Source organism: Haliotis rubra, unplaced genomic scaffold (genome assembly GCF_003918875.1).
Source record: "Haliotis rubra isolate DU_JTF1 unplaced genomic scaffold, ASM391887v1 Scf73, whole genome shotgun sequence".
NCBI classification, from domain to species: domain Eukaryota; kingdom Metazoa; phylum Mollusca; class Gastropoda; order Lepetellida; family Haliotidae; genus Haliotis; species Haliotis rubra.
The window spans coordinates 11,468-34,912 of record NW_025767446.1 but is presented as its reverse complement, the minus strand read 5'-3'; the positions used below and the strand labels follow the sequence as shown (position 1 = coordinate 34,912).

At 42.7% G+C, this 23,445-nt stretch overlaps 1 protein-coding gene across 1 annotated transcript; it reads right to left on the bottom strand.

Moving 5' to 3' along the window:
• Positions 1 to 1,507: 1,507 nt before the first annotated feature.
• LOC124259609 (alpha-L-iduronidase-like) lies at positions 1,508 to 18,425 on the bottom strand. Its single transcript, XM_046693772.1, has 15 exons — positions 18,232 to 18,425; positions 17,293 to 17,436; positions 15,858 to 16,048; positions 15,001 to 15,093; positions 14,348 to 14,553; positions 13,338 to 13,438; positions 12,997 to 13,075; positions 11,421 to 11,667; positions 10,732 to 10,819; positions 7,298 to 7,404; positions 6,873 to 6,997; positions 5,142 to 5,273; positions 3,665 to 3,741; positions 2,259 to 2,374; positions 1,508 to 1,627 (listed from the first exon to the last, which is right to left on the bottom strand). Exons 1-15 carry the CDS (start codon positions 18,378 to 18,380, stop codon positions 1,530 to 1,532), a joined length of 1,953 nt encoding a protein of 650 aa, XP_046549728.1. The 5' UTR covers positions 18,381 to 18,425; the 3' UTR covers positions 1,508 to 1,529.
• Positions 18,426 to 23,445: the final 5,020 nt, after the last annotated feature.

Sequence of the window (23,445 nt, the reverse complement as noted above, 5' to 3'; positions counted from 1 at the left end):
CGGGTTCGATTCCCCATATGGGTAGTATGTGTTAAGCCCATTTCTGGTGTATGCTCCGCAGTGATATTGCTGGAATATTGCTATTTAAAAGCGGCATAAAACCATACTCACTCACTTAAACTGCATGTACGAAAAATATGTCAACTTCAAATCATAATAAATAGGGCATTTAAGAGTAAAATGAAATTTATCTTCACTGACATTATAATAACAAATTCTCAAATCTTTAACAATATACTCTCTTCTACCAATATTTTTCATTATTTGTATTTCATTTATTCTTAACAATGTTAACATGCGCCCAAGATCCTTTGATGTACGTTCGATACATACGGTTACATGGAGAAAGTAGACTTTGAAGATGCATAAATATCTAAATTCGAGTGATTACTAATCTTTGAAAACTATGTCGGAAAATTGCAAATCTTTAATTTGAAAGTTCACTGATAAACATGTCTGGTGTATCTGAAATGCATGTGGACATGTACCGTAGGACCTAACAAACAAGCATTACATTTGTCGATGTTAATGCCATGACTCACTCAACAGGTGTTGTACAACAGCGACGCCGCATCGTACTTACATTGTCAGGTGACATTTAATATTTCATTAATGATTAATATAATTTTTTAAGCTATGAAGCAATATTGTTCCACTTATCTCTGTGAAATATAACGGCAATAATAGCACGTTTTCTTCCTGCATAAGTGGTTCATGCAAACCATGGTAATAATAAGCGGAAATATTAATATGAAAACCTATTGAAACTATATTTATTACCGAAACACCTGTCCGTGAAATCATCTAAAAATATGATATCATGTGGACAGCCGTGTAACTATGTAAATGAAGTCAATGTCTAGGTTTTAAACATACCTCAATGGAGTTTCCGAGTGGATACCCGTGAAGATCGGGTTTAGAATTGATCTTCAGCAACCCATGCTTGATAAGAGGCGACTAACCGGATCGGGGATCAAGCCCATTGACTTGCTCATCGTATCCCATTTGCGTAGATCGATGCGCATGCTGTTGATCACTGGATTCTCTGGTCCAGACTCGATTAATAGCTGGAATATTGCTGACTGTGACGTAAAACTAAACTCACTCACTCACACCGAGTGGGAATAGATCACCAGACACCTGGTATATCGATCACAGGATTTCTCCTCCAGACGTAGGTGGAATATTGCCGAGTGCCTCGTTAAATAAAAAAAAACAACTTTAAATTGCATTTGAAGCCGCTTTTGACAATATTTCAGCAATGTCCCAGTACCACGCGAATTAACATCTTGATTTACACCGTGGGCTGTAGAAACCCGTGGAGCGTCGTCACCGTTCAGTTGATAATCAAGTCTGGACCAGACAATCTAGTGATTGACATTATGGGCTACCATCCCCGCCAACAACCAAGTAACCGAGCCAGACCATCCGATCCCCAAGTCGTGTGTGTGTGTGTGTAACCTAGTGTAACCTAAATGTAAGTACAATGAAAACACAACCTGCCCACTGAACAAAATATATAATACATTTTAATAATTTACAATATTCGAATATGGACCCGGACGATTGAAGTAGTCGACGGCTCTGACGCGGTAGTAGCCACGAACAACGTCGTCAGGGTCACCGTCTGCAATGTAATCATTTCGTTACACATGAATATACGTGAGACTAAATTTTGTCAACACAGTTGCATCTTGTCGTGACATTATAAATAAATAAATAAATAAATAAATAAATAAATAAATAAATAAATAAATAAATAAATAAATAAATAAATAAATAAATAAATAAATAAATAAATAAATAAATAAATAAATAGAATGAATGATTGATAGATAAATAAATAATAAATAGACAAATAAATAAACAAATAAATAAATAAATAAATAAATAAATATATAAAAAAGTAAAGTGTCAGTTATGTTAAAATATATATGTATATATGTTCAGTTCCAGTCACTGAAGTGGTGGGTCAGCCAATTGTTGAAGCGTTCACTTGTTTCACCGAAGGTCGGGATCTATTCCCTAATGGGCACACTGTGTGAAGCCCGTTTCTGTTGTCCGTCCATGTGACTAAGCTGGAATATTGCTAAAGCTGTGTAAAACTTATACATAATTACGTGTTTCAGCTTAAAATTACTGGTATTTGTATTACCAGTTACATACCAGTTCATTGTCTTACATACTGACGCCTGGTTTACATTTAAAAACCAAAGCATAACACGGACAATAAGAATGTTACGGCTACATATCCTCACGTGGTTTAGGATCAGGGGAGACAACTAGTGTCGTCACTATGGTGGCATCCTGATTGACCCGCACAAATGGACCCGCCTCTTGTTTTGAGTACTCCACTTCATACGTAGCGATACACCTGTATGGAATGATGACAAAATACATGGTGTAATATCAAGCACGATGGATGCACTATTATCTGGACGGCGGGCGTAGCCGAGTGCTTAAAGCGTTCGCTCATTACTCCGGGTTCGATTCCCCACGTGGGTACAATGTGTGAAGCCCATTTATTGTGTTCCCTGCTGTGATATTAATGAAATATTGCTGGGAGCGGCGTAAACCTATCTCACTGACTCTCTTCTCTTTTACTCGTGGCAGATGTTGTTTATCATACTAACAGTACATTAATATTATTTTATCATAACTAATAACATCAATACACGAGCGTTGCCAGTTGCTTCCGAGGTTCTACAAAGGAAATACTTTAAATGAAACTCAATGCTGTCTCATCACAATAAAAACATCGACATCAGCTGCAGAGACGGAATGGTGTAACGATAAGAAATGCTACTTTTATAAATCATAGCCCAGTGGTGAACGTGTTGATTTCCCGTGTTCGAATCCCTCCATGGATACAATGTTAGAAATCTATTATTTTCTGGTGTCCCCAGAATTACATTACATTGCTGTAATGTCACTAACAGCGGCGTAAAACTACACTCACTACTTGTTCACTGAATCCCATGCATATAATTGTTCGCCTACAATTTGGTTAAGTTAACGTGGCCTGGCTGTCTATGTCGAATGTCTTGCGTGAGTAAACAGTCCATATCATCGTTTGGATTTAACATCCGACACGAGCGACATCTGCTGGTTTGTTCAGTGACAGCCTGGACTTGCTACAACAGATGTAGTGCACAGCTTTGTATCCCACTGTGAACTTGAATTCAGCTCAGGGCAGATGTTTAAAGGATGACAATTATATGTCGTATGTATGGGACTTTCGTGGATGTTGACGGCAATTGATAAACATAAGAGTGTGGTTGGATGTTTATAAACATGATAGCTTTCTGGGATTCGAACCTGTGATTATTGCGAAAACTTAAGGTATGCTTAAAACTGAGGTTACATGGTGCTGTATCACCGCAATACGTACTCTACCCACCCACCCCTAACACACACACACTACCACCACCACCACCACCAACAACAACAACAACAACAACAACAACCCACATCACACTTCCTTCCACCCATTCTCCCAGTACCACGTCTAACACCATCAACATCCCCCCCCCCTTCCAACTCACACATACAGACACACACACATCACGCCACACATTCAACACGACCATCACACACGCAACAAACAGACACTTGTACATGCATACACACGCATGCACGCACGCACACACACCTCGAGACTTACTTTGTCTTTATGGCTTCGTCTGACCAAACTACCTGTACTTGTCCAGCGGTGATCTCAATAAACCGGACACCAGTCACCTAAGACAACAAAGTATGTAAAGTATGAGTGAGTGAGTGAGTTTAGTTTTATGCCGCACTCAGCAATATTCCAGCTATATGGCGGCGGTCTGTAAATAATCGAGTCTGGACCAGACAATCCAGTGATCAACAGCATGAGCATCGATCTGCGTAATTGGGAACCGATGACATGTGTCAACCAAGTCAGCGAGCCTGACCACCCGATCCCGTTAGTCGCCTCTTACGACAAGCATAGTCGCCTTTTGTGACAAGCATGGGTTGCTGAAGACCTATTCTACCCTGGATCTTCACGGGTCTGTAAAGTATGAATTATGAGTCGTCATAAATAACGTCTGGCAGTTTCTTCAATAACAGAACAAATAGACTGAAGAAAAATGACACCCTTGAAACATTCACTCCAATTAATTAAGACAATAATAAATTAACACGTCACAATTTCATTCTGGAACCCCCAAAGTCCAGAAACTCTGTGGCCAGTTTCTGACACAGGATTTGACAAACTTCAACACGTTATTATGAAAGCCATTTGCTAAGGAAGTGAAAAAACACAAAACAACCCCCATTTTTTCGAAACTCAAAATTGAAATTACCTCACCAGTGTATAGTGTTATAAATTATTCTAATAAAGAGAGTAAGGCCTGTCGAAGCTTAACCGTGCTAGGGATATTTTTATACTTATCGTTAAGGTCATGCGTTAAGGAAAATCTTTGTGTTTATACGTTTAGGAATTAATTTGACAATACTTGGCCTATATTAGCGCCCTAGGGGACCCAGAGACAGACACTGACTGATCACTATGGATATATGTGGTTGAAGGTCAACTAGGAGACACTTTGTTCTGCAAGACTGGTCGTGCGTGTACCCACACAACATACATGAGTAAATTCGCGAATAGAGGGACACGGGTGGTAGAGTGGTTTCAGGCGCGGCAACTCACTGCACATATTGAGTTACGTCCCTTGGGCACGCAGGATACCTATTACTGTGCTTGCGAATCACTGTTCCACCTTTACATCAAAGTAATTGTGTTTTGTTTTATAACAGATATTCTTATCTGTTATTATCAATGACATCATCAAACACTGATAAATGCAAAAGACGCCCATTCGGTGCACATCAAATCTTTACATTCCTACAAATATATTCCCATCAACCAGGAGACTGACCTGTGGCTACCTCAGTCTACCACTGCTGGTTGAACGTGATTTCAGGGGCGGTGGGATAGCCCAGTGGTTAAAACGTTGGCTCGTCACGCCGTAGACCAGGGTTCGATTCCCCACATGGGTACAGTATGTGAAGCCCATTTCTGGCGTCTCCGCTGGAATATTGTTAAAGGCGGCGTTAAACTATATTCACTCAACCATTCGATGAACATGATTTCTGGTGGTTTGTGATCTGACCTGTTCGGGAGGGTGCTTCGACTTGCCACACAAGTGCAGCACCACAACTGTGTCGGTGAGGATTTGGAAGCCCGGAGGTAGCAGCACGGTGGTCGCATTGCGGGGGACGTAGGCATTCATGGGTACCACATTCTGCAATGGTAGACACTAGCTCGATCACCCTGTACCGACACCATATAATTTCATTCTGTAACACACCCTAGAGTGTCAAGCCAGACTATTGTTAAACTAGGTATGGGCATTGAACGTCTTCGCGCAATTGAAACAGATGAAAATCAGCGTTTGGTGGGGTAATGATGATATTTATGGAGAAGCATGTACAATGTGAATGATCCTCTCTATAATTTACATACAAAGTAAGTCCCCTCCCTCCCCCCATGCATGTCATGTACAGCATCAATCAACCCACTCCCCCGGCCCTTTCCATAAATTGTAACCTATAATGTTGTAATATTTATGTGTACAAAACTGATGACCCCCGACCTCCCCAGAACAAAACGGGTGACCCCCCTCCCGCACCTAAAATAAAAATCATCTTCATGACATTTAAACAAACAAAAATAAATGCATGCAACAAAATACATAATAAACCCAACCATGTCTTGATTCATCGGTAATGGTTTGCTGTGAGGGTGTATAAGAAAGGGAGGCAACTCTTGCTATCTTAATATCCACGTCATCCGTGGTTGAAACGTTTCACAAGATGGTAAAAAAATAAAATAATGCCGATCTCAGTAATTAACCTGAATTTTTATCAGGCGACGGTGTGTGGTGTGGTGTGGTGTGGTGTGGTGTGGTGTGGTGTGGTGTGGTGTGGTGTGGTGTGGTGTGGTGTGGTGTGGTGTGGTTTGTGGAGTGGTCTGTGGTGTGGTGTGGTCTGTGGTGTGGTGTGTGTGTGGTGTGGTGTGTGTGTGGTGTGTTGTGGTGTGTGGTGTGTGTGTGGTGTGTGTGTGTGTGGTGTGTTGTGGTCTGTGGTGTGGTGTGATGTTGTGTGGTGTGGTCTATGGTGTGTGTGTGGTGTGATGGTGTGTGGTGTGGTCTGTGTGGTGTGATGTGTGGTGCGGTGTGATGTGTGTCTGTGGTGTGGTGTGGTGTGTGTGTGATGTGTGTCTGTGGTCTGTGGTGTGGTGTGTGGTGTGATGTGTGTCTGTGGTGTGGTGTGTGAGGGGGCGGTGGTGTGGTGTGGTGTGTGTCTGTGGTGTGGTGTGTCTGTGGTGTGTGTGTGGTGTGGTCTGTGGTGTGGTGTGATGTGTGTCTGTGGTGTGGTGTGATCTGTGGTGTGTGTGTGTGGTGTGGTCTGGTGTGGTGTGGTCTGTTTGGTGTGATGTGCGTCTGTGGTGAGGTGTGATGTGTGTCGTGTGGTTTGTGTGGTGTGATGTGTGTCTGTGGTGCGGTGTGGTCTGCGTGTGGTTTGTGTGGTGTGATGTGTGGTGTGGTGCCGTGTGGTCTGTGTGTGGTGTGGTGTTGTGTGTGTGTGGTGTGGTGTGATGTGTGTCTGTGGTTTTGTGTGTGTGTGAGGCGCGGTGTGGTCTGTGGCGTGGTGTGGTGGTGGTGTGTGTGAGGCGTGGTGTGGTGTGTGTGGTGTGATGTGTGTCTGTGGTGTGGTCTGTGACGTGGTGTGTGTGTGTGGTGTGATGTGGTCTGTGGTGTGGCGTGGTGTGGTGTGTGTGTGTGTGTGTGTGTGTGGTGTGGTGTGGTGTGGTGTGGTGTTATGTGGCGATGTATTCTTACCCCTTCTTGTCGAAGCCGCCGGAACTGATCGAGGGTGGGGAAGTCGGTGGAGTTGAACAGCCCTGTCCAGACGCCGTAGGGGTCTACCGTTAGGGGGCTCACCCCGTACATCATCAACCGCAAATCTACAAATAGGTTTTGGTTTCATGCTCAGCCTCATTAAATCTGTCCATATTAATTTCTGACTCATATCTCCCGCCCGTCCTGATTTGTCATTCCGACGTAAAATAATAAAATATCTCAATTTCCCTCGATACTGTGGACATTTATGACCCGATGTGATATAAAAACATAAAAAAACCCAGGTCAACTTGCTTTTTCTCCATCTACATTTTCTACGTGAAGAGATTTGAGCTATATTATACAACTCCACCACCTGTGTACAAGTCTAGCTCACGAATGTTCCGTGTAGTTGTCACTTGTACCTTCATTGTCAGGGGGCGGTCTGATGTTCCATGTGAGATCCAGAAGACCCCAGTCTTCGCCATGTCCGATATCACAACTGTTGTAGACAAAGAACGCCGACTGCCAGCTGAAAAATAACATAAAAGCAATAACACCAGGTAACTTTACACAATAGAACAATAGTACATCACGTCACACAGCAGCACAGTAGTACATCACGTCACACAATGGCAACACTATATATCATGTCACATAACAGCACAGTAGTACATCACGATACACAGTGACAACAGTACATCACGTCACACAACAGCACAGTAGTACATCACGATACACAGTGACAACAGTACATCACGTCACACAACAGCACAGTAGTACATCACGTCACACAATGACAACAGTACATCACGTCACACAGCAGCACAGTAGTACATCACGTCACACAGTGACAACAGTACATCACGTCACACAACACAACAGCACAGTAGTACATCACGTCACAATGACAACAGTACATCACGTCACACAGCACATCACAGCACAGTAGTACACGTCACACAACAGCACAGTAGTACATCATCACGTCACAGTGACACAGCAGCACAGTAGTACATCACGTCACACAACAGCACAGTAGTACATCACGATACACAGTGACAACAGTACATCACGTCACACAGCAGCACAGTAGTACATCACGATACACAGCGGCACAGTAGTACATCACGTCACACAACAGCACAGTAGTACATCACGTACACAGTGACAGCACATAACAGCACAGTATACACGTCACACAGCACACAGTAGTACATCACGTTACACAACAGCACAGTAGTACATCACGTCACATAACAGCACAGTAGTACATCACGTCACACAGCAGCACAGTAGTACATCACGTCACACAGCAGCACAGTAGTACATCACGTCACACAGCAGCACAGTAGTACATCACGTCACACAATGGCAACACTATATATCATGTCACATAACAGCACAGTAGTACATCACGATACACAGTGACAACAGTACATCACGTCACACAACAGCACAGTAGTACATCACGTCACACAACAGATTAGTAGTACATCACGTCACACAATGACAACAGTACATCACGTCACACAACAGCACAGTAGTACATCAAGTCGCACAACAGATTAGTAGTACATCACGATACACAGTGACAACAGTACATCACGTCACATAACAGCACAGTAGTACATCACGATACACAGTGACAACAGTACATCACGTCACACAACAGATTAGTAGTACATCACGTCACACAACAGATTAGTAGTACATCACGTCACACAACAGATTAGTAAGACATCACGATTTGTAGTAAATTCATTAGTGAATGTGTAGGTTTAATGATCTATAAAAAAAGAAGAGGATATTGTATGAATGCTCATGACATAGTATCAATTAAGGAAAATAAACCCAAATCCACTTTCAAGCATGGCTACCCGCCGTCGCCGCATGTAGAACGCAACGTCACAGAAGAAACGTGACGTCATAGCAATGTTCATGACGTCACGTCAAAGTGATATTTTACCCTTGGACAACGTATGAAAAATATGAACCCCGATATTTTCGCCTTCGTAAGTAATAAAATGAGTTATATCACGGAAAACATTATACGCCAGTGCAAAAGAGAGAAAAGGGAATTTACAAAATCATTCTTGGCCATCTTCATGTCTCTTCTCTGAAACAAATTTCTTTTGGTGTCAAGGGACCATAGCTATATAAAATATCTTCATGGACCAGGCGTTCAGGAAACGGTAAGCAAGTCAAGTCTCACTGTTAGCATTCGCCATTCGCATTTATCGGCAAACTTGTACCCCTTCCCTGCCTCGACTAACATCTAATCTAAGACATTGGAGGATATATTATTTATATATGTATAGCGCACATATCCATGCAACCAGTACATGCTCAAGGCGCTGGTATTTTTTCCCTCGATCATTGAATGTCAATCTCAACGGCACATCGTATTATCAATCTCAACTCCCCGGGGATCATCCAACTCTTGCAGCCACTAGGCATACCGAGTTATTGCGGCTTTCTCATCCTAACGAGGTACCCATTTACAGCTGGGTGGACTGGGACACATAGTCACAGTACTTTGTCCAGTTTTACTGCACGCTGGTGTACCTGCAACTAGGTGTTTGCACGTGTTCATGTGGATTCATGTGGCCACCATCTGGTCATATACCAACGGATTCATGGGTTCTTCTAAGTGCACAGGAGGTTCTAGTCCATCCAGTGACTTGAGGTAAGGGGCAGAGGATTAGCTGTGTACTGGACCATGTATTTTGTTGTTTTAGTGTGTAGAAGTTTTGGTATGCAGAAGTTTTGGCAGGACACCGCACAGGGTTGTGTACTGTGCTCTAGGGGTTGTGACAACACTGAAAGAGTCCGCACACAAAGTTGACTGCACGGTTTTTACACCCGGTCACAGGTGGGCTCGATCCCGATCAAGCTCGCTGGATCAGAACCCTGTCGCCTTGGACAGCTCGCCCACCATGCCCGCATGAACATTTTTTACAGAAAAAATGTTCGAATTCACATTCACATTCACAAGGAGCAGAGGTACTTTCTTCATTTTCAGCCGAATACTGCGTTAATAAAGACTTGCATATTCTATACTTGCATGAGATTATTTGTATCAGGGTCTGTGTGACAGACAATCAGGTGATCGATGGCCTGGAAAACACCGATATTTTCTGTTACAACTCCTTGTAGAACTGCAGACGTCATATAATAGTACAATTATTGTACGCCAAGTCACACAATATACTATTAGCGTGCGTTTCTGGCCGAACTTTGGAACGGAAAGAAGAGACATAAATATCCGGAAAATCCGCGAACCGGTCTAAACCACATTGGTACGTCACCCTACACAGAGAAATACAATAGTACATCACGTCAGAGAATAACACAAAAATACATCACGTCAGAAAATGCTACAAAAGTACATCACGTCACACAATAGCTTAATAGTACATCACGTCAGAAAATACAAAACTAGTTCATCAAGTCTTATTAATTCTCAATTATGGATCACGTCATGTAATTCTAAGCCACAGTGTGCACGCAAGCAGTGCTCCACAGACCGTTTACGTTGTTCCACTCCAAGAGAACACACGTGTTAATGTGATGAAGTTCACAAAAACTAAATCAAGTGTCTATTATCATCGACAATACCTGTTCAATATCCGTAATTCACGTTGCTGACAACGCACCGGATACGGGAGATTCCTCCATAGATTATGTGGGAGTTGTCTACAGCAGACAACGACAACTTAATCAAGTAAATGGAACAGTGTGGTTTGTTTATCAATCCGGCTGGGGACAGAAGGGATTGTGAAGGATTACAAAGTCCTATGTTATTTTCCGCGTGACGTGACACCAGAACGGACGCACCCGTTATCTGAAGACTCACCAATCAGAGGACTTATCATCTTCTGGCTCGTGCAGCGTCGCAAAACCGCCATAGTGACTCATGTTGGAGACAGGACCACCGGACATAGCTAGGATGTAATATTGGGTTTTTACGGTCAAGTCACAATATTCAAGTTGTTTTCACAAGGGATCCACCTTTAAAAATATTATGTAGATAACATAATGTTTAAAGCGTGCGCTCGTCACGCCGCAGACCCGGTTCAATTAACCACATGGGTACAATGTGTGAAGCCCATTTCTGGTGTCCCCCGCCTTGATGTTGCTGGAATATTGCTAAAAGCGGCGTAAAACCAAACTCATTCACTATTCACAAGGGGCAAACGATTTAGTGATATTGGGAAAGTCTAATGGTTAAGGCTTTACCTCGTCACACCAAAGACCCGGGCTCGACTTTCCACATGGTTAGAATGTGTGAAGCTAAAAGTTTGGTGTCCCCAGCTATGATTTTGCTGGAATATTGCTAAAAGCGGCGTAAAACCAAACTCATTCACTATTCACAAGGGGCAAACGATTAAGTGATATTGGGAAAGTCTAATGGTTAAAGCTTTACCTCGTCACACCAAAGACACAGGCTAGATTCTCCACATCGGTATCCCAAGCTATGATTTTGCTGGAATATTGATAAAAACGGCGTAAAACCATTGTCATTCACTCACTATGGCAACTTACTCTTTGCTTCAAGATGAACCAGCTTGTCTCCCAGGAAGGACATGGCTGCCATTGTTGCGTAGATAGGTTTTGGTATAAACGTCACGTAAGGTGTTTTTGTGTTATTCATTTGAAATCTCGCCAACAGGGTGCGCTGGGTAAACTGGTGTGGGTAGTAACTAAGGAAGCCGTTGTCGTTGCTAAGGAGTGTATACTTCAAATCAGAGCTAGCATTTGCTCTGAAGAGGTTCTCGTGCTGCCCAATTATCTGAAAAACGCCAAGTCGGACCAAACAGTGTCGCATACGGGATAAAGCGTTTGGTCGTTACACCGAGGGTAGCATACGGGATAAAGCGTTTGGTCGTTACACCAGGGTAGCAAACGGGATAAAGAGTTTGGTCGTTACGCCAGGGTAGCATACGGGATAAAGATTTTGGTCGTTACACCAGGGTAGCATACGGGATAAAGCGTTTGTCCGTTACGCCAGGGTAGCATACGGGATAAAGAGGTTGGTCGTTACGCCAGGGTAGCATACGGGATAAAGCGTTTGGTCGTTACACCAGGGTAGCATACGGGATAAAGAGTTTGGTCGTTACGCCAGGGTAGTATAAGGGACAAAGCGTTTGTCCGTTACGCCAGGGTAGCATACGGGATAAAGCATTTGGTCGTTACACCAGGGTAGCATACGGGATAAAGCGTTTGTCGTTACGCCAGGGTAGCATACGGGATAAAGCGTTTGGTCGTTACACCGGGGTAGCATACGGGATAAAGCGTTTGGTCGTTACATCAGGGTAGCATACGGGATATAGAGTTTGGTCGTTACGCCAGGGTAGTATAAGGGATAAAGCGTTTGTCCGTTACGCCAGGGTAGCATACGGGATAAAGCGTTTGGTCGTTACACGAGGGTAGCATACGGGATAAAGCGTTTGTCGTTACACCAGGGTAGCATACGGGATAAAGCGTTTGGTCGTTACGCCAGGGTAGCATACGGAATAAAGCGCTTGGTCGTTACACCAGGGTAGCATACGAGATAAAGCGTTTGGTCGTTACGCCAGGGTAGCATACGGGATAAAGCGTTTGGTCGTTACGCCAGGGTAGCATACGGGCAAAAGAGTTTCCCAACATGGTCAAAGTTTTGTGTGTCAAGCTAATTTGTCGTGTTCCGCACTATGCCATTTCAGAAGGTGGCATAATTCTCAATGCTATTAGGGTACACCTCAATTAATGTTAAGATTAGATTAAGCCACTTCAAGCGCATGTCCGTCACATATCTACCATTAATCCTCAGTATTATATTACAGTACACAATAACAGTAAATCTAAATAAGCATTTACTGTGCATTCCCTTACATTTTTTCTAAGGTATTGGGGGCTGTGGGGCAGCCTAGTGGTTAAAGCGTTCGCTTGTCACGCCGACGACCCGGGTTCGATTCCCCACATGGGTACAATGTGTGAAGCCCATTTCTGGTGTCCCCCGTGATATTGCTGGAATATTGTTAAAAGCGGTGTAAACCTAAAGCTACTCACTCACTCTAAGGTATTTTTAGCGAATTTTTCAACTTTGGACATTCCATATTCGGAAAAATTCATGCTTTACCTTTGCAGCAATGGCGGCATATCCGGAATTCGCCCTCCACTTCTGGTCTTTGTTCCAACCTCCGAGTGGGTCGGACTCACTGGAAACAGACAAGCCTTATCCTGATAGCATGATCACTGGTCGTTTGGAGACTTTAAAATGCATTGAAATAGTTTGTGTCTGCGATAGTCCATATAAGATATAATGATAATTTCGTTTGAATTCTGCCATTGATGTGATATCTATACCGGAATCTGAAACCCTGCAAGCCCCCTCTGGATCCGCCTATGTGAATGAGATCTGTATTTGCTGGATGTGTCAGACGAAGAAGTTCATACACACACTACTAGCTGTTTACTTACTCGTTGTAGAAAGGTGTGTTCACCAGACTGGGGTACTTCTGTCGGAGGTAGGAGTGTATGTCCAGCTCCGCATTCACGATGTTCTCCGCCACATAGCGTCCCTGTAGGTATGAGGGAAGCCGTTACCGTTAGAAGAATAAAATAACGCACTATGGTCCGTTAAGAAGAATATAATAACGCACTATGACAAGCTAGTGTAGGGAAAGCCGTTACCGTTAGAGGAATAAACTAACGCACTAGACCCGCTGGTGTAGTGGAATGCGTTACCGTTAGAGGAATAAACTGAGGCACTAGACCAGCTGGTGTAGTGGAAAGGCGTTACCGTTAGAGGAATAAACTGAGGCACTAGAGCAGCTGGTGTAGTGGAAAGGCGTTACCATTAGAGGAATAAACTAACGCACTAGAGAAGCTAGTGTAAGGGAAGGCGCTGGTGTAGTGGAAAGGCGTTACCATTAGAGGAATAAACTAACGCACTAGAGAAGCTAGTGTAAGGGAAGGCGTTACCGTTGGAGGAATAAACTGACGCACTAGACAAGGTGGTGTAAGGGAAGGAGTTACCGTTAGAAGAATATAATAACGCACTAGACAAGCTAGTGTAGGGAAAACCGTTACCGTTAGAGGAATAAACTAACGCACTAGACCCGATGGTGTAGTGGAATGCGTTACCGTTAGAGGAATAAACTGACGCACTAGACCAGCTGGTGTAGTGGAAAGGCGTTACCGTTAGAGGAATAAACTGAGGCACTAGAGCAGCTGGTGTAGTGGAAAGGCGTTACCATTAGAGGAATAAACTAACGCACTAGAGAAGCTAGTGTAAGGGAAGGCGTTACCGTAGAGGTATAAACTAACGCGCTAGACCAGCTGGTGTTATCAGACGGAAATATCAGCAAGATAGGGAATCTTCTCTTCAGTTTGCCTTCCAGTCTGTGTCGCCATTTCACGTTTTACATTCGTAAGGTTCGGCAGATCCTTAAACGACGTAAAAGAAATTCTGACCACTAACAATATACCTTTCTGTGCATCGAGATGTAGTCAAGTCTTATCCCTGTCTCTCCTGTGAAGTAGTTTATACCGGAAGTGACGTGTTTAAACAACGCATCATCATAGGTGTCGGTCTCGTTGTTGTCGTCACATCCGCCTCCAGGGCCACCGAAGATCAACGATTGGCTGGCAGCTTTCAGTCCTTCTGAGCATGCGTCATAGTAGTTCAAGTAACCTTAAAAATAATAGCATTACATCCCATAATTTCACCTTTAAAGAAAAAGTAAAATGCAATTATTTAAACACACGAACACTGTAAGTCGACAAATAACTTGCTCCCCGAAGTAGTCCGTATAATATGTTCATGTTAACATGTTATAGCGTTCTTTATTCAACGGGGGTTGGGGGTGTTAGCCCTGTGGTTAATGCGTTTGCTCGTGTCGGAAGAAGACTGATTCTACCCGCACAAATCAGTCTCGCTGCATGCCTGTTGATGCATGGGAACTTTATATATTTGGTATTCATTTTGTATGAATATCAGAAAAATTCCCTCAGATATAACAATTTTCTCTTCCTTTGTGTTTCTTTTATTTGCAGAGGGAAGGTAGCATATAATAATCTTTCTGTCTCTGTCTGTCTCTTTCTTTCTCACTCTCTCTCTCTCACGCGCACGCACACATACCTTGTTTTGTCATCAGCTCATAAAACACTCCACAATCCGGTTCGTTCCACGACTCAAAGTTCCAAGTTTTCACATACTCCAATCCATATATACCTGTAGATATATTCAAACAACAGTTACGAGTGTATCACTGTATCAAGGAGCAAGAAATAATTACTGCATTTCGAAGACAAATTTATATGATTGGAACTTAATCGCCACACATGTACTTGAGACTGTAACTACTTGTTTTACTCATTTTTAAGGCCGCCAAACCATGACCAGTTTTGATTTTCATGTCTATTTACGACTATTGAATACGATTAAAACAAACAAAGTTTAATTTCACGGTGATATTTTTGGTACACTTACAGAATACCGGATACCTACCAGCCATATTGTTTAGTGTGACGTCACCCTAACCCTAAACCTTACCCTAACCCTTACGACCTAACCCTTAAAAAACAAACAAAGTTTAAACTCGCGTGCTTTCAAAGATGGCGGAAGGTATCCGGTATTCTGTAATCTTACCATATTTTTTATCGATAGTGTACGTTGTTTAATACCTAATGTTATATGTTTATAATCCCAAATATATGATATGTTATAAATGTACGACAATCCTTTACGATAAAAATGTGACTCATCTTATGTTTACGACAATTTTTGTCGGTGTTTTACTTTATTTATTATATAGCGGCCATATCATTTTCTAGTCCCGTTCCGGGATCGAACAACGGACCTTCTAATCGGACGTCGGACGACTTGTCCACATGACAAAAGAGGTTAACCCCGTCCGGATGCTGACAAGGTAAGGATGTCAGTAATGGGATGGCTTCACGCCCAGCTACACCTATTCTCCACGAGACCACACACACCTATGTATCTGGTTGCTGTCTGTTGGACGAGGTCTCGCCACCAATACACCTGCGTCTTGTTCTCGAAGTCGGTGAAGAAGGAGGAAGGGTTGCCCATGATCTCAAACCCAGGCTTCAGACCGTTCTCGTGGAGCAGTTCCACCATGGTGTCCAGGTTGCTAAAGTTGTACGCTGGACCCTCGGCTGCAACACTGGTCGGTTAGGAAGGGAGTCACAATTCAACGCATTGACGATATTGCCTCGAAACCACGAGTTCAGTTTTGTTCTAAGCTTCAATGAATCAGTTGAATCAGCTGTTCCATAGTACCATCACAATCTATTAATTTATTTGTTACAGCATTTGTGCTATTGGACATTGATTCTTTTTCTGATAATGTGTTTTTGAGGGATATGTACGGGAAAGAGTGACAACTAAACGTTTGCGTCAGTTACGTGAGCCAGAAGCATGATCGCTATTCCGAAGAACAATTCGCCTTGTTTCTAAGTTTGTCACAGTTGTACCATTGTTCATGGGTTTTACAAAGTCGTAATGATTCGTGTTAACCCGGGCACAATGGTTCCATTGTTCGTTGGTTTACCAAATCGTAACCAGGGCATCATTGACAAATTGATGCATGTATGTTTGTTTTTTATCGCCGCACTCAATAATAACCACCCGATCCCGTTAGTCGCCGCTTACGACAAGCAAGGGTTGCTAAAGACCAATTCCAACCTGGATAATCACAGGTATACACAGTGATGTAAGGCACCGCAGTTCGATGTGTATAGTTTGCGTCTCTGTCAGAAAACTATGATCATGGAATATCATGGGCACAAAGCCAGGTTGAAGAACTAAAGAAGCTGAGAAAATGGGTGCCTAAATCAGCCACCGCCATTTCTACAGACTACGAGACCTTGAACTTCAGCACCCGCGTTATTCTTTTAACCTGGTTCTGGAACTTGTTTCAGCTCGAACGATGACGCATAACATCTGAACAAATCTTTTGGACAGCAAAGATAAAGACTGATGTAATATCCCTCCAACATCTTTCGGAAAATGTATATTAACGTGAAAAGAAGTTCTGTTGAAAAACAAAATAATCTTTTCATGGTTTACCCTGACCAACAACCAATTTCTGCTTACTAATTTCAAGAGTCTGTACGTGAAATACGAGGGTCCTATGAAGTGATGAAATGATGTAGTAGCCTAGATCTGTACTGTAAAATATAATTATTACTTTTTTTACAAGAACTTTATATTTCCTGTCACGAATTTTGAACAGTCAGCGATATTGTGCGTTCCAGGGGACACAATATATGTAATTTTCTGGGTCCATTTTATACATTTGTGCGTATTAGACGCCCTTTCTGCGTCGCGTAAAATCCTGATCTTATTAATGTTTTGTATCAAGTAGAGCTCGGAAGATATCGGTGATCAGATGGTTGTTCCACTCACCTCTGTACCGTGATGAGCTCCAGCAGCCAGTGGATCCTGACCTGCTCTATAGCCCGGTGTGGCAGGGCTCCTATGAAGGCCAGGTTCTGTCGCATGTCTGGACTCAGCAAGAAGTCAGCTGCCTTGTCGTGTGGATCTGGGGGGCTGTCATTTCAATAAGTGAGTGAGTTTATTTTCACACTGCTTTTAGCAATATTCCAGTAATATCACGGCGGGGGACACAAAAATGGGCTTCACAAATTGTATCCATGTGGGGAAATCGAATCCCGTGACGAGCGAACGCTTCAACCATAAGGCTACGACACTACATGAATTGGAGTTGTTTATATTCCAAATTGGGAATTGTTGCTGGCGCCTGTCTAGATTATTTCTGATCTAGATTATTCCGCGAGTATATTCTTTCGCACTTCGCACTTATAACATAACTGTTTTACTCAATAAGACTATGGTTTAACCATTGTCCTTTATCATTGAAGGTCACGAAGGCGGTCAAAATGGGTCAATGAGTCGTGAAACAATAAGATACTGAATGTGTACACACGTACATGTACTTTAGTGATTAATCGATGTATTGTTGAATCATTGGTCCAGTCATTACATGCGACTAGAGAAATGTTTGATGATCTACCAAGATTTGTAACAGAACTCGAAAGACGTTCACAAATGAAGGGCATTTTTGCACAATCTGATTGACCACCGTCCGCTCGTTACTAGGTCGTTTGTTGCCGATCCCAACGGCGATCTTTAGCTACCGCAAACCAGTGGCCGATGTGATGAGCACTGACGACTCAAACACATATTCAGTGACGTCACATTAACACACAATGATCATTCGTTTTTTTAACCATTCACAACGGCACGTCATAGCTTTATCGTTATCATACCCTGTTCACAAGCACTGGATATTGCAATTCAACACTGAATGGACATCTGACTCACCACAAGCCCGTACTTCTCCAGAAATGGTCCAGAGTTCCAACATCATCCCAGGAGTTAAAGCTGAAGATAAAATCCCCCGCCTCCTCCACACAGTCGGAGTGAGTCGCCTTCAGCAGGGAGAGAAACATCAGAAAAAAGAGAACCGCCATGTTGAAACTGACGGACCAGTTTCTTATCTATGTCAGATGTCTTATCTTACTCGCCAGTGTTGACAAGTGTTGCCCGTTCGCTGAATGATTACAGTGGACAAAATTCATAAAACCACAATACTGACACAGTTGAGACCAAAATCGAAGCTTCTTATTGGTGAAAAGACGGATTACATCATGCGACGGTCAGTCGAATTGTTTCAGTTGACAATGACATTGACAATGACAATATTTCAGACCAGAAGTTTTGAGACTCTCCCTGTGCCCGCAATACATTTTAGCTGTTCTGGTTATTGTGCTTACACCATTGTTACAACAGTCAATAACACACCAAGATTTACATGATCGTTTGTGAAACAACATTTCCTTTTCTTCATACCAATGTCTGAAATTATAGTGAGGGTTTGGTGTGGACAAATGACTAACTTTCGATTTGGTGATTTCGAATGTATAATATATACAGAACCCCAAAAGAAACGTCGCCTTCCAAATCAAATGCAAAATTTTGTTCTTACAGGTGGTGTTTTTATTGTGATTGTACCCTTTTGCTAACATGTTTTTCAATCGAAATTGACAGTTATTACCAGCATCAGTGTGTTTCTGATGAAAAAGACATATGGACCAAACGCACCGAAAAAGGCAGACGTGGCAAAAGGTTCCGCATCACATTCGTGAAAATAAAATATGCACATGCATGCTGTGACACCCTACCAATGAAAGCGAGTCCCAAACTCGCTTGTAATCATTTTCGTTTTGACACAATCACCATGCCACGACTTACGAGAGATCAGAGGAACCACGTCTGGGGACGACTGCAAGTTGCCCAGACTGCACAATCATTTTAATGTTCATGTTAGGGCAATCTACTGACTGCAGGAGTGGTATCAGGTCACTAACAGCATCCAAGACGTCCGCGCAGTGGGCGACCTTCAGTAACATCACAACGTCAAGACCGACAGATTGTGCGCAACCATCTGCATGATCGCTTCCCCAGAGCGAAGGAAACAGCACGGCACACCACTGGGACTAACAACAGACCCATCAGTGCCGATTCAGTGCGTCGAAGTTTAATTTACGCGGAAGTAACCTCTGCTGTGACAGACCAGCAGTCCTGTCCTCACCGCTCATCACCGCCAAAACCGACTAAAAATGGGCAACTACCTATCAACATTGGCGTTATCAACAATGGAGAACTTTGCTTTTATCTCATGAAAGCCGATATTGTATTTCGACAGTCGATGGCAGAGTGAGAGTATGGTGAAGGTGTGGGGAACTGTTTTCCAATGAGTGTTTTGTTGAAAGAGACACGTGGGGTGGTCCAAGCATCATGGTGTGGGGTGCAATCGGTCTGGACCAGTTAGTTGACACCGTGGTGTTCCAGAATCTTGGTCCAGGATGAGGAAATGACGTGACAGCTGCTCCCTATTTCCACCAAGCCATGTACCACATTTTGGACGTTACAGAAATCACATCTTCCAGCAAGACAACGCACGTGCCCACACTGCCAGAGCAACATTGGACTTCCTAAGACAACATTGTATCCACACTTTACAATAGCCTGCACTCAGTCCGGATTTAAGTCTAATAGAACACCTTTGGGCCAAGATTCAAAGAAAACTGAATGACCTCCAACCAAGGCCGACAACGGCGGCAGGACTCGATGATGCATTTCGTAGAGTATGGACCCAAGTGCCTATGGCCTTCATCAACCGGCTAATTCATCCCATGAACAGACAATGCAACGCTTTCATCGATGCCCGTGAGGCCACACACAATACTGACATTGGGGTATCTTAATGGTACCATTTTTGGTGATTATGCTTGTGTGAACTCTAAATGTGATTCCCGAAAATGTATTAACAATAATTGTCAAATTTGAACTCAATCCTCCGTTTTGATTGTTAATTAGAGTGAATTAAAATGTGTGCTTTTTCGAAACCGCTATGGGTGCGACATTTCTTTTGTGGTTCAGTATATTTGCCATTTCATCGGTACGATGTTGCGTCAAACGGACTATACACACAGTCCGTGTACTGGATAACAACATAATAACTAAATAAATAGTCTATTTTGCTCCTATGATTCAATGCTGAAGTATACATGTTCAGTGGTGAATGGCTATTTGACTTTACTGTTATGTGTGGTAATCAGCGTTATATAATTTATCATGTTTTTACACAGGATTCAGCAACACTCCAACTAGTGACAGCGGTGTGATATGTGTACATGTGTAACGAGATATGGTCAGTCAGTAAGATGCTTTAAGCTTTTGTTACACCAGGTCATATCAGATTCAGTGAAAGCCGAAATGACGCTGACCCCAGTTATCAATCCGCCGATAAGGTATAAAGTTCACAACAGTGCAGAGGGAACAACTTTGACAACACTCCGAAAAGTCAAAATGCATTACAGCTGATGTATGCTCGACTCCTACCATGTAAAACTATAGTTGGTCTTATTCATAGGCTGATCCAGAGGGGGGGTGGGGTGGGGTGGGGTGGGTGGTGTGCAGGGGTGCGCACCCCACCTTTTCTCATAGTGTGTCCCCTTTTTCTCTCAAAACGCTGTATCCGCCCCTGTTATTGGATTCTTTGTTGTTTAACGCCACACTCCAGCTATTTGGCGGAGGTCTGGAAATAATCGAGTCTGGACCAGACAATCCAGTGATCAACAGCATGGACATCGGTGTACGCAACTTGGACACGATGACATGTGTCAACCAAGTCGGCAAGCCGTTCCCGTTAGTCACCTCTTACGACAAGCATGTGTTGCTGAAGACCAATTCTGTCTGGACCAGACAATCCAGTGATCAACAGCATAGACATCGGTGTACGCAACTTGGACACGATGACATGTGTCAACCAAGTCAGCAAGCCGATCCCGTTAGTCACCTCTTACGACAAGCATGTGTTGCTGAAGACCAATTCTAACCCGGATCTTGACGAGTGATTACAGTGTTGGTGTGTCCGGCAAATATTATAGGTCTATGATACGTGATATTGAACCGACATCCTTCATCACTACACTACACTTCCATCTTGGACAGCCATATTGTATACATTACCACATAACGTGTCAAGATGACCCAAAGTACATTGCAAGAATATATGTTCATACAAAACGTGTTATATAAAATGTTGGGATTGTGTACCAAACGATATGTCGGTGAAGTCATTTCCTTTCAGGTGAAATACACACCCACTGAAAACTGAGACATCACTGCAGCTTAGTGTACAGGAACTTCACATGAATCCTGAAGCTTTTCTATGACTGGAAAATAGCACAGATTCTTTCCGGCTGTTTGATATTTGTAGATGCATGTATTGTGTTTGTGTGGCTTTATAAATAAGCCAGATCAAAAGAAAACACTTCAGCAAACCTAAAACATCGCTAAGCCGTTACGCATTAATCGTTAAAATTGATCTGGATCATTTTCTACAAAGGTAGATATTCTATACACGACAAACTCCATGCAGCTGAAGGAAAGTAAATTTAGTGCTTGTTGTCATTTGATGATAATGTAACACGAAACAGAAAGTATTTCAGTGGGGACTCGCATATAATAAGAGGGAACAATAGAGAGATGGGCTACATTTTCTGATGGAACAATAGAGAGATGGGCTACATTTTCTGATGGAACAATACAGAGATGGGCTACATATTCTGATGGAACAATACAGAGATGGGCTACATATTCTGATGGAAGAACATGCAAGAATACAAAGCAACATTAAGACAGACCACTCCTTGATAATATACGACTGACAAAAAATAAGGGACCCTATGAAATAATAGTGAAGCTTATTGCAATATCATGACAATGTAAGACAAGAAGAGAAAGACATTATCTCAGTTGGGACTCAGATACAGTAAGAGGGAACAATACATAGTTGGGTTACATATTCTGATGGAACAACGTTCAAGTTAGGCAATACATACATGACACCTTGGAGACATACTGTTGATAATAACATATGGTTTCCCACCATTCCCCTTGCAGAACTCATTGAACTCATTGGACGAAAAAAATACCCAGATACGCTAAACAGCACGATCATGTCAGTATAGTTTTGGGATTACCTGGAATAACTGGGATTGGAATAACCTTTTATTACTTGACAGGAATGCCAGTTGGTACATGCGCTGATGTTATGCTATATACTAGTGACTACCGTAATCTGAGTGAGTGAGAGAGTGAGTTTAGTTTGACGCCGCACTCAGCAATATTCCAGCTATATGGCGGCCGTAATCTGATGCTGTAAATACTGGAACCTATTTGTTGTACCCTCACGCTCGTTAATCAATGTACTTTGTACATTCATTGTATCTCTTTACTATGATCTATTTCTTATCATTGAGGTTAAACAAAAATACGATTAAACGGAAGTTCGATTTAAGATAGACAAGTATCACCTGACGGTTCTTTGTCATCGTAAGAGAGAGGCGTGGGCAGTCCGACGTATGAATGACCAAGGATGTATAATTTACGGTTCGTCATGTTGTGTAAAACTCCACCTACTCACGCGTACTCAACGGGGTATACTGTTCTTGAAATGCAGAACAGCGTCGATACACTGGTGCTAAAATAAGGGCACATGGCCCTGTTGATAATTGTAAATATACACATGGAAACAAATAAGGGAACACATGAAAAGACATGTGTTCCTTTATGCTTTTCCTGCTTTTCACTCACAGTGCAATACAAAACATGCGAAGAAACCTGGAAAAGAATATAGGAACACTTTTGCATTTATGTATTCCCGTATCTGTTTTCATGAGTATAATCGCCTGTTCCTGTTGTAGCTCTGTGTAATCCAGTGTTTATCGTTTATTCCATTGTATTCGGTCGTATTCCATTGTATTCCCTTTGATTCCCTGTATTTCATCATATTCCATTGTATCACATTGTATTCCGAAGGCTCAAGCTTGCCACACATTTTGTTTCATGTTTTCACTGCAACGGGTCAGGACCTAGATTACTATTGTTCGCAGATGAATTGCCTGAGCAATTTGCCGTCATCACCCTTCCACTTGCCGGATGGGATGATCATCGAGATACCTTTGG